Source organism: Wasmannia auropunctata, unplaced genomic scaffold, assembly GCF_000956235.1.
Source record: "Wasmannia auropunctata unplaced genomic scaffold, wasmannia.A_1.0 LD336026.1, whole genome shotgun sequence".
Classification (NCBI taxonomy): Eukaryota; Metazoa; Arthropoda; class Insecta; order Hymenoptera; family Formicidae; genus Wasmannia; species Wasmannia auropunctata.
Genome location: NW_012026864.1, coordinates 170,612 through 182,018, shown reverse-complemented (window position 1 = coordinate 182,018; position 11,407 = coordinate 170,612). Strand labels below are relative to the sequence as shown.

At 38.7% G+C, this 11,407-nt stretch overlaps 3 protein-coding genes across 9 annotated transcripts in view; 2 read left to right on the top strand and 1 right to left on the bottom strand.

Moving 5' to 3' along the window:
- Positions 1 to 29: 29 nt before the first annotated feature.
- Positions 30 to 3,526, top strand: LOC105452652 (protein catecholamines up). Its single transcript, XM_011693954.1, has 3 exons — positions 30 to 1,244; positions 1,441 to 1,516; positions 1,605 to 3,526. Exons 1-3 carry the CDS (start codon positions 255 to 257, stop codon positions 1,778 to 1,780), a joined length of 1,242 nt encoding a protein of 413 aa, XP_011692256.1. The 5' UTR covers positions 30 to 254; the 3' UTR covers positions 1,781 to 3,526.
- Positions 3,527 to 3,980: 454 nt separating this feature from the next.
- LOC105452649 (tetratricopeptide repeat protein 19 homolog, mitochondrial) lies at positions 3,981 to 7,245 on the bottom strand. Its single transcript, XM_011693950.1, has 4 exons — positions 5,729 to 7,245; positions 5,302 to 5,564; positions 4,788 to 5,095; positions 3,981 to 4,696 (listed from the first exon to the last, which is right to left on the bottom strand). Exons 1-4 carry the CDS (start codon positions 6,041 to 6,043, stop codon positions 4,497 to 4,499), a joined length of 1,086 nt encoding a protein of 361 aa, XP_011692252.1. The 5' UTR covers positions 6,044 to 7,245; the 3' UTR covers positions 3,981 to 4,496.
- A 48-nt stretch (positions 7,246 to 7,293) lies between these two features.
- Positions 7,294 to 11,407, top strand: part of LOC105452646 (transmembrane protein C9orf91 homolog) — a 9,432-nt gene continuing 5,318 nt past the window's right edge. For 3 of the 7 annotated variants that reach the window (XR_974764.1, XM_011693944.1, XM_011693946.1), the window contains exons 1-4: positions 7,297 to 7,527; positions 8,375 to 9,027; positions 9,355 to 9,735; positions 9,938 to 10,105. Coding sequence is in view for 6 of the 7 variants with exons in the window: in XM_011693944.1 (XP_011692246.1) it covers positions 8,377 to 9,027; positions 9,355 to 9,735; positions 9,938 to 10,105 (1,200 nt within the window). In the remaining variant the exon portion in view is untranslated. The other 4 variants (XM_011693945.1, XM_011693941.1, XM_011693942.1 and 1 more) reach the window with 4 other exon arrangements.

The following is an 11,407-nucleotide window of genomic DNA, read 5'->3' as shown; positions in this document are numbered from 1 at the left end:
GCGCCCGGGATTGGCGATCTACACACGCAAGCGCAGGCAACTCACCCGCCGAGTGGAGCAGTGGAGGGACCAGGAAGCAGCTGTGAGAGCGGCGAGAGTGAGGTTAATCAGGTGTACGTGGTTTATATCTGACGTGTTCTGGTCACGATCTTGTCGCATCTTGACTGCGCCGTGCCTCCGCCAGGCACGCATGTCCACGTCACATCGGTCGAACGCATCTCGATCGTGCCAGCGAAATCGCGGTGAGGACCACGATGACCACAGGGGATAACCGGCGAGCATCCGTGCGCAGATGGATCTCCAGGGCGATAGTCGCCACGTTCCTCGCGCTCATCGTTTTGAATCTGCCGGCGATCTGCGACGGCCACGACGTCCACGAGTCGGCGAGCTACAAGTACTCCAAGGAGGCCAACGAGAACTACTTGAATTCCCATCACCATCATCACGATTACGATCACCCACACGATCACCCACACGATCATCAACATGATCACAAGCACTCGCACTCGACGCAGGCAAAAGCTTCGCGAAGGGATCACGGTGACATTATTTTAAGGGCCGTCGGGTCGACTCTGCTCATATCCGCCGCACCTTTCTTCATACTGTTCTTCGTGCCGTTGGACAACACCAAGCAGCGCGAGTCGCTGCTCAAGATCCTGCTGAGCTTCGCGTCCGGCGGCCTCCTGGGCGATGCGTTCCTCCATTTGATTCCACATGCGATGGTGCCCCACTCGCACGAATCTCCGCCGGAACACTCGCATGGATCTCCGTCGGAGGCGCACTCGCACAGCCATCACGACGAGGCGGGACACAAACATGACATATCCGTCGGTTTGTCCATATTGTTAGGGATAATAGTGTTTCTAATGGTCGAGAAGGCGGTACGCATTATTAAGGGCGGTCACAGTCACTCGCATGTCCATCATGATTCTCAAGAGAAAAAAGATATTTCGTCGGAAAAGAAAGAGGAGAAGAAAGAGGAGAAGAAAGGGGAGAAGAAGAGCAGTGGTAAAGCAGTTTCCAAGGCACACAAAGCACCTGAAAGCGACATCAAGATCGCCGGCTATCTGAACTTGGTGGCGGACTTTCTGCACAATTTTACGGACGGTCTGGCTATAGGAGCCAGTTACATGGCTGGAAATAGTATTGGTTATGTAACGACATTCACGATATTGTTACACGAGATTCCGCATGAAATCGGTGATTTTGCCATTCTCATACAAAGTGGATACAGCAAAAGAAAGGTAAAATATAAACAGACACAAATATCTTGAGCCATATTTTTTTTGTTTGAAAATGGTTGCTTAAATTATGAAATGAATGAAAGATTCCTGTAGTTGCAATCTATTTTGCTAACTTTTCTGTTACAAGTATTTTTTTTTGTAAGGTTCAATGTGCAAAGATTCTTTAATTTTAAAAATTTTATTATTTTGTTCGCAGGCTATGATGTTGCAGTTGGTCACTGCTGTAGGAGCTTTATTAGGAACTTCCGTTTCTTTGTTGGCAGAAGGAATGGGTAAGAAATGTGTAATTGCAACACATTTAAATAGACATGTCAGACTTTAGTTTGTATTCCGTTTAACTTTATCTCTCGTGCGTTCCAGGTGATATTGCAACAAAATGGATTCTTCCCTTTACAGCAGGAGGCTTCATTTACATTGCAACTGTTTCTGTAATACCAGAACTCTTAACTGCCACCAAACTTTGGCAATCAATCATGGAAATATCTGCTATTCTTTTCGGAGTGTACATGATGGTTCTTATAGCGGACTACGAATAATATATACATTTGCCATAAGATGATTTATTTTGCTATACTATTTTTATTCGGTTCATTTCATTCTTGCTCATTAAACTATGAGAAAACATTATTAGATAGCAGAAGAGAAATTTTCTTTTGATCAACTGGAATTGTTGCATTTATGCCTTTGCGAAGAACAAGAATGTGAAATGAATTATGAAAACAAGCATTACAAGATCTTTTATGACGACCATCATTTTTGCAAAAAAAACTAGATAAATTTTTAGAAATGGCCACATGCGGTTTGAAGCGGAACTTAATAATAAGTGTGAATCCTTATGAAAATTATTAATTACTGCTTATAAATTTAATTTGTGATATTACGTAGTGTGGATTCAGTTTGGAGCTGTATTTCAAGACCGATATTCGACGCGCAGAACTTTATCTGAAATTGTAACGATTCACGCAATTATTATTAAGTATCCGCTTCAGACCGCACTTTTAAAAATTTATCTAGTTTGAACTTTCGTGGACTCGATTAGGTTTCATATTAATGTTTAAGAAAAAAAACTCAGTGATTTTATGGAATATGAATTAAAAATTACCTATACACTACAAAATAATGTTGCGATATTAAGACAAAGATGCTGAAGTGACGGCCGAAACTTCGTGGCATCTGTTTTGACGATTTGTACGTGCGATATTGATGTAAATGTGTTTACGTCTGATGTGTTGATGTTTACCACACCGACACATCAATGTCGCACGCATACATACAATATTATTTTCGGATCAACCGTTCTTACACTAAAGCACGTATGTTTATCAGTGAAGCATAATATTATCCTTTCATGGCCGCGATTATTACTTCTATCATACGTACAAAGTCTAAAACTTTTATACGCAGTACATGTCACGAGTCGACTATAGAAGCCAATAATTTTCTTTTTTTTGTTCGTTTTTTTTTATCCATTTGTAATAGTCGCGGTCCGTTATTGTCAATATTTTAATTCTGGAAAAGGATTTATAATTCTGTGAAATCAATAAAAAAATTGGAGGATCCGAAAATAATCGCATTCAATCGGTGAAACCTGTGTTCAGCATCGCCTCAATTTGTTTAATGCCGCTAAATAGTGTGTTCGATAATCTATATATTTTGTTATAAAGTATTGATTTTATATTTGAATAATTGTTCCTAGATTTTTTTTTTTTGATTTATTCAAGATTTTTTTTAAGTCTTTGGGGCGTCCAGGTATACTATCTAATACTACAAATACTACCAGTGTTACTTGGACGTCAACCAAGCAGCATGGACAGGACCATAGGGGTTTACCCAGTGGATGAAAACGATATACAGGTCCCCTCCTCGAGGACGTGCAGACCCAGCAGGTTTTCTTCTCTTAGAGAAAAAAGTTCGCGTGTGAGACTATTCGATAAATAGTTTGTTAGAAATTATATTTTAATTTTACGTACAATTATACACGATTATTGTCAAGATAAGTCTGAAATGTATAACTACATGCATTAAGTTTATCTTAAATTATGTAATCCGAAGAAGTACTTAATTTGCTTATCTTTATATTTGGAGTGCCTAAAAAGATACTATCTCTAAGCCCAAATATTTGGATGAAATAATGGGTACTTTTTAAAATTATAGACAAATATAACTTAAATGAGACGGCAAACGTTTGATGTGCGCATAGGTTTGAATAAAAGCGATTAGTTAACTAGTAACTCTTTATCACTCATTACTTATACAATAAATTTATTCTCATGATTTTATAATAAGTCTTTCTATTTATAATAAAGCCTAAATATATTTTCTGCACGATTATTTATTTTTGATAAGGGAGAGAGAAAATAATACTTTCTCTATTTTCAAAAGAAATTAATACTAAGTACTTCTTCAATTATTTTTCAATAATAATGTAATGTGATATACTTGCAAATAGATATAAATGGGCCCAAATGGCACATAATGAATGACAAACAGCTGTGCATCTATGAACATAGCTTAATTTAATGCTTTTGAGTTTACAATAAGACATAGATAAAATATAAAAATTCACATAAACTATATAAAACTGCTGTAAAAATGTTTATCTAAAATGAAAAGATTATGACTGACTTTACTGAATATATATTGGTGCTATCAAATTGATATTCTTTATTGTTAGACTGAAATATTTTGTTTAAGATAATTGTAAATACAATCTATAATCAAAATGGCAGCCATTGCAAAAGCTTTCGAAAATATTCTGTCAGAAAATTATACATTTGCACACAAAATTTGTATTGTACAAATATTTTGGGGTATTACATATTGTACATTCTCATTATTATTTGTATCATTATGTAAATATTATCTAACATTTTATATTACAGTTTCTAACTTAACAATGGGAATTACAAATAAAAAGTTTTAATATGCTCATTGTGACGCAATATAAGAAATCTAATGTAAGAATTGAAGACGGACAAGATAATATCAAAAAGACATATACAATATATTCAAATCATAACATTCCAAAAACAAAACATGTGCGCTTCTTACATCAATAATTAGTTGAAATCCATTGATTATCAAATAAAATAATAAATAGCTTATTTTATTTAAAAAATTGTATTTTTGTTACACTCCTTTACTACGATCATTTAAAGTCTTTAAATATTTTTCTACATATATTTACAGATGCCATTCCGTTTAAATATACATATTTTTAACAGTGAAGTTGTCTGAGATAATCACAAGGATTCACAACGACATTAATCTCTTTACTTCCTTGAGGCATTCAACGGCTTCTAACAAAGAATCACTGTCGTCTCTACTTTTAGCTATTTTTCTTCCTTGTTGACAAGATTTTTTGGCTTCGTCGTATAAACCTTTTTTCAGATACACATTTCCTAAATTCACGTGAATCGAGCCCAAGTCAACCATGTCGGGTAAGTTTTCTCCTGTGAACGCATTACATAGCACATTACGTATTATTTTAATTAAATTATTATCAAAGTTGTAAGTATATCAATACTCATTAATACTGATCACCTATTCTTGCTGCAGCGGACAAGTATTTAATAGCTTCGTCATATTCTCCTTGCATACAATAAATCGTTCCCAAATCATTGAGCAGAATCACAGTCTGTTCGTGCTCCTCGCCATTTATCTTTTTACATATATTATAGGCCTGAAGAAAATAGTTCAAAGCTTCGGTATGTCGAGACTGTGAGAGTAACATTTGTGCGTACCAATCAAAGGTCATACCCTGCAGCATCACAGCGTCTTCATTGTCAGGATCTTTTTCAACGTGCGATTTTAAATTATCCATACAAAATTTGTAGCCTTGCTCGGCTTTTCTAAAATAAACAAATGTATATCTTATTATAATATATAATATACTATAATGTGCATGTAACAAAAAGAAAGAATTAGAAGTATAACGTGAGCATGAAGCCAAATAATTAAATTTTTAAAAAATTTTTGTATCCTATATGTGATCTTTGAGAATATAATTCTTTAATTCTGCATTGAATACCTTGCTTTATGAAGTTGGATTGCTTACTTTGGCTCATTTAGATGTTCAAACACTTTAGCCATCTTCAGGCTTATATGGATGACTCGCATGTCATCCTCCGTGGCGCCATTCGACATCAGCCTTTGCAAAACTGACACGAACAGGTTCTCCGCTTTGCGATACTTCCCGGTATCGAAAGCAAGATTCGCCATTACGTCATAGATGTATGTGACAGCGTCGTAATGCTGTATGGTTTGTGCTTGGCGCAACGCTACGTGCAGCATCTGCTCTGCCTTGTCGTATTCTCCCTTCTACAAAGGGAAAGCAAATGTTGCTGAAACTGTACGAGATTGGAATAAAATGTCATTTCATCATTTAACATATATATATATATATAAACATATATATATATATTTAAAATACTAATTTTAACAAAAATATCAATTAAACACATATGATAGTTTTAATACTTAACCTGTAACAACAATATAGACCGTTTGATCGTTATAATGACTTCCGGGACTTCCTCGTCGGAATCCTCGATATCAAAGAGATAATTGTAAATTAAAGTGGGCAAGGATACGGCGAGGAGTATCCTGGATCTTCTCTCCTGCGACTTGTGCCTATCGTTGAAACGATATCTTTCCATCCTCACGGCAAGTCGTGGGGATTTAACAAAAGCATATTTACAAACGTGTACATTACGTCGAGTATTCGCTGCCGAGCGGATGAAATTAATATTTGATAGGACGCATCTCGATATGTGAGACACCGAATTCAGGCGATACATTTTGACAATCAGACTTCGTGTCAACACATCGTAAACATAGTATCAGCTGATCACTAGTAAGTCTAGCAACTGGGAAGAATCTGCACTTTTAAAGCTGCACTTCGTTCTGTACTGCTCTCTCCTTCGAAGATTTTAAACTTAATTTTAAAATTCCTGCTGGGAACTTTCCATCTGCTCCATTGTAGATTCTAATTAATTTTATCGCAAATTAGATTGTCAAATGTGCAACCATTGTGAATAGAATTGTTAACTTTGAGAAATCTATGGAGTAACTTTGAGTAGCATATATGGAAAAAAAATTAGATCAGGGAATTAATTATAATATAATTCAGCTGGGATTAATTTGAGAGACAAGATAAGATTAGTTTAAAGTTTTTAGCTCGTCATCTTTAATCTCCATATATTTATAAAACAACAAAAAGATCGATAATTCTATCCACATTAATAATAAACTTAATATTGATAAATTATGAATGAATTTTTAATTTTGTCAAACTCGTCCATATATAATTATGTGATATAAGTGTGTTCGATTTTACGTGTATTTTTTATTGCGAGGACGAAGAGTGCGAGTGAAATGAACAGACTTGACGCAAAAACCCGATAGGTTATCAGGTGGTCGCTGATAAGCGTTCGCGCTATATTTTTTCGCGTAGGCGACCCAGATTCCGTCAGAATCTAAAATTAAATTATAATTTCAATGGATAATTGAGAAATTAGATCAATCGACCCCACTTCGTCTATTTTCGTATCTTGATTTATTGTTAATTTATTATGCATTGGATGTACGCGGTCGTTCGAATGATCGATGAACGGAGAACAGGTGCAATGTGCAGGTGTATACATACATATAATTTCGAGACGCATTAGAGCGCGCATAATCAGATGTAAATATAATCATATGTTACGTGTTGATACGAAACTCCGACTAGATACATATAACGTCACGATAATCGGAACGCAAATAATCGCAACACATCAGGCGCGCAAGAATACGATATAAACAGGTGGTGGCCTCGGACTTCGGAGGCCCGATCCAGAGATTTCACGCGGAAGGGCTCGAGGACGACGCGAGGATCGAGAGACATAAAATCAATATTCGCAATTATAAATTCGAGAGAGATCAAACGAGAGAAGGCGCGCTGTTTGCGAATTCGTGTGATCGACGCGGACGATCGCGCACAGGTGCGCGCGCGCGCGCGCGTGCCGCACGCACGCACAGGTGCATGCGCGTACACGCACGTATACGGTGTGTACATACGTGCACGTTCCGTGGTCGCGCCTATGCCCGCCCCGCGAGACTCCCACCAGAGTCCCACCATCACCTCGCGTTACACCACCGCGACGTCCCTCTCCACCCCCTCCCGCCCCCGCGTTTCCTGCCATCGCCCAGCCGCGTCGTCCGATGTCGTACACCTTGATTTCGTGATTCGTCGCGCACCTCTTCGGCTCGCGCGGGCATGAGACAGGCCGTATCGCAGCAGGTACGTTTATCCGGTGCGGCGCGCACGATTCCGCAGCTGCGTCTCGCTCCGGTTCTTGTTCCTGGCTCGCGCCAGATTCTCGATCTCCTTCTCCTCCACCGCCGCGGACGATTCAGCTCGTTCAACGGGTGCTCCTCGATTTTTAGGTGCGACTCGGACGGACGGACGGACGCGCGGAGATTTCCGTCCGAGCCGCGCGAAACGCACATCGTGGTCTCTGACGCGACCGCGACCGGGAATCTTCCGCGTTCCGCGAGTGCCGCCGCGGCGCTTATCAGTCATTATCAGTCCGAGGTCGATCATCCCGATCGATCCCGATCGCGTTCGAGATCGGGCCGATCTCCCGTAAGGTATCCTCGTGACGTTCACACGTGAGAGTGACAGACCTCACGGGTCTCGGGATATTCCACGTCCGGGGACACTCCCTTTTAGCGCGGAGCGAAATCGGCGATGCGTGTGCGTGCCGATTAGTGCCGACGAGTGCCGATTAAACGCGCCGCTAATGAGGAGCCAAGGAGCCCGAAAATTAAAAGAGTACGAAGTAGCGGGTCTTCATCGGACCTCCGGTCGCATCTAATGATAAATATTTCGTCATTTATATATGCACTTGCGCCAGTCTTGTATTTTATAAATAATATTTAAAAAATTTTTTTTAGACATCCAAAGCAATTTTCGCACTTAATTACTGCGCCGACTTTCATCAGCCCATTTATATATTTTGAATTTATATTTCGGGAGTCCAGATTACCTTTCACTTTTTCTAAAATTTATGACTCTATGTGATAAGCAAATCAAGCAAATGATATATAATCTGATGAAATTCTTACGTACGTAATTTTTTTTGTAGCCATGAGCTCCGAAGATACAACTGACAATGCGGCCGCGGCAGCTAATTCCTCCGACGTAGCGGCTAATTCCTCCGACGTAACAGCCAAGTCCTGCGATGTGGCCACGAATATGGAGAACTGGGTCCAATTTGAGGAAGAGGCAGACTCGAAGAAGGCTACCTGCAACGCCGAGAGGAAAGCCGGCAACGGCAGCAGCGCACCCGCCGTGATAAAGCCCGAGTCGGTTACCGTGCAGGTCGAGAAGATCGGCAAGGGTCTCGACCCGCCTGATATTAACGATAAGAAAACCAATGAGTACAGAGGTGCTGTGATAGCAACCGAATCCGTCCAGATTAACTTAGATAGATCAGGTTTAAGTCGTTCGATGACGTCCGACTCGACGCCGGACTCCCTTAAATTACCGTCCGACGTTCGAACGCCGGACGCAGTCAAGAGCGCTTCTCTCAAGACCATCGATCTGAGGGACGTGTCCAACGGGAGAAACGCGCCGAGCAACGTCATCAGCACGTCGATCGGAAACATTAGACAGGGTTTTGCCAATGGCGACACCATCGTTACCCTCCTGCCAGTAAATACCAAGTGGCCATGGATTACCCCGGCCAAATTCAGACCGGAATTAGTGCCGGAGGAATTGATGGCACAAGGTTTAACCGTACGTATAATTTATCGTATCTCTTTTTTTCCTCTCCGATGGCGCGCATTTGGCACTGCAATTTATCATATATTACCCATTTATATCATGTGATTTTATTTTTATTAATAGAAAATTTTCTTTCCTGTAATATCGAATAAACATTTCGGCATAATTTTTATAGATTTTATGGGACAAGCTTCGATTTGCATTTAAAATGCTCTGTGTACGTTTAAGACGTGTTTGAAATATTAAAGTAATTAACAGAAGTAGCCTTTTTTCTTTCTTATGTATGTATTTAAAGGGATAAAATGATCAGCAGTCTAATGAAATAGATATATATTGCAGCTTACAGTGGAAGATTACGTTCACATAATGGAACTGCTTGTGAACGACGTACGCTTCAATATGTACAACATATGCTACAAGAGAATTCTCGTCCTATGGATATTCACCGCCTTCATTGTGCTGCTTGGTTTATTGTTCTCCGGCGTGACTGGCCTCACTTTGTTCGGGCTTGGTGTTATGTGGTTAATCCTGAACGCGGCTGCAATATTCTTCTGCATGTTCATCAAGATCAAGCTCAATCACAACCTCGAGAAATGTATGGCTCAAGTTAACAAACATTTATTAAGGCATAAAATATTACTGGGATTGGACGACAGAGGGAAGATCTCCTGCCACAAAGTCAACCTGTGTTTCATATACTTTGATACCACGGATTGCGTTGTAAGTGAAGTTTTTATTGGGATGTAATTCGGATGTCGTTTATTTTTTTAAAGTAATATATAAAATGGCACAAGAGAAGTCTTTTTTTTTTAGACAAATATTCGTGTAAACACGAAGCGAGACTCTATTTTCTTTTATTGTAATACGTTAACTATTTACGTATATCTGCAAGAGACTAATATAATGGCTTGCTTTGTGGCAGAAAAAGCTGCAGGAAGTAATAGAACGGGAAGAACGCGAAGGTAGAGTAATTGGTGGCGATGATGCAAGCGATTTAAGTCGACAACGAGAATTGCAGCAGCGTATGGACATTGACGACGGTGACATTGTTATACAAGGCAGCACCACCACAAGAATCTCTCGTAAACAGGTAAACCGCGTGATCTCACTAATTTTTTTGTTTACTTTTTACATCTCTATGTTTAAAGTTCTCACGATTTTATTTCAATTAAAAAAATTTTCTTTATTCGTTTAGATTTATAATTTATTTTTTTCATTATTATTAATTTTATTTTACATTGATATTTTAAATATTTTATTCAGTGAGCTAGATATTGAGGAGCTAAATGTAAAAGCGCCTTTCCTTCATTCGTAAATTGACGATGTGTGAAATAATTAAGGCAAAAAGTGTAGTATTTTACTTTTCCGTCCTTTTTGGTTTGTGTTTTTTACATTAGTCTTTTTCCTCTAAAAAGCGTGCTTGTTTTGTTTTAAGTAAAAAAGATACAGAATGTAGAAAAAAATTCAATGCAACGTTAGCATTTTTAGCTCTTCAATATGAGTTTTATGAGTTGCTATATAAATTCGCTTTGTATGCGAAATTTGACGTTGCTGACGTTACTGCAGCAAGTTATATTAAATGTTTTGTTGTGCATTATATTAAACTACCAGGGTAAAAACGAACAAGTATTCTGCCGTTATGTGCAACGTTGGGCGAAGGATTACCTACGTCGACGTTTGGATTGGACAGTTGACGAGGAGGGTGGAAATCCTTCTTCGCCACGTCACTTAGCGTCCGCTCTGTGCCCTTGTCAATATATAGAGGAATGGTTACGTAATAAGCCGCGCGTTCAGGGCAGAGACTTTTGTCCTAGGTGGAGTAGCTTTCTCAGAGACAGAGGCATTTGAGAAATATACCGATCGTTTCATGTTATAAAAAGCTACACATGCGGTTTCACAATTGCCCGTGCACAAAAAGAAATTGCGGAGGTTTCATGAATTATTAAGTACGCTCGCAGGCGCATCACTATACGTATAAATAGCTTCCGAAAACTGCTATTTACTTATCAATTCGCCAGTTCAAGTAACTTTACGCCGTAATAGACATAATTTTACATACATTGAATAAGAAAGTGGCCATTTCTTTTTATCGATGTAGAAATAGCTAAGCCGTACAGTACATACGGACGAGAATGCAAATTTTTAATTTATATCAAATCACACGTTTTTGTTGCGTGTTAAAAAATTTCAAGAAAACTTTATTCTCTTAAATTTGGTTGAAACTAACTTTTAATATGCTTACAAGCATAGTGATGTAGTTACTTCGCAATATCCCGATATTGTTTTCTTATTGCTGTATTTGTTATATTATTTTTTGGGAATTACGTTTATTGATTTTGTCATTTATATTGCGTTTAATATAATATTGAAGTATTTTTGAATGTACTTAACA

Bases quoted from the DNA above. Each gene is read 5' to 3' on its own strand.
- LOC105452652 (XM_011693954.1), top strand. From the start codon at position 255: ATGACCACAGGGGATAACCGGCGAGCATCCGTGCGCAGATGGATCTCC. The intron at 1,245-1,440 runs GTAAAATATAAA...TTTTGTTCGCAG, and splicing joins GTGGATACAGCAAAAGAAAG to GCTATGATGTTGCAGTTGGT. The intron at 1,517-1,604 runs GTAAGAAATGTG...CGTGCGTTCCAG, and splicing joins TTTGTTGGCAGAAGGAATGG to GTGATATTGCAACAAAATGG.
- LOC105452649 (XM_011693950.1), bottom strand. From the start codon at position 6,043: ATGTATCGCCTGAATTCGGTGTCTCACATATCGAGATGCGTCCTATCA. The intron at 5,096-5,301 runs GTAAGCAATCCA...TGTTTATTTTAG, and splicing joins GAACATCTAAATGAGCCAAA to AAAAGCCGAGCAAGGCTACA. The intron at 4,697-4,787 runs GTGATCAGTATT...ATGCGTTCACAG, and splicing joins GTCCGCTGCAGCAAGAATAG to GAGAAAACTTACCCGACATG.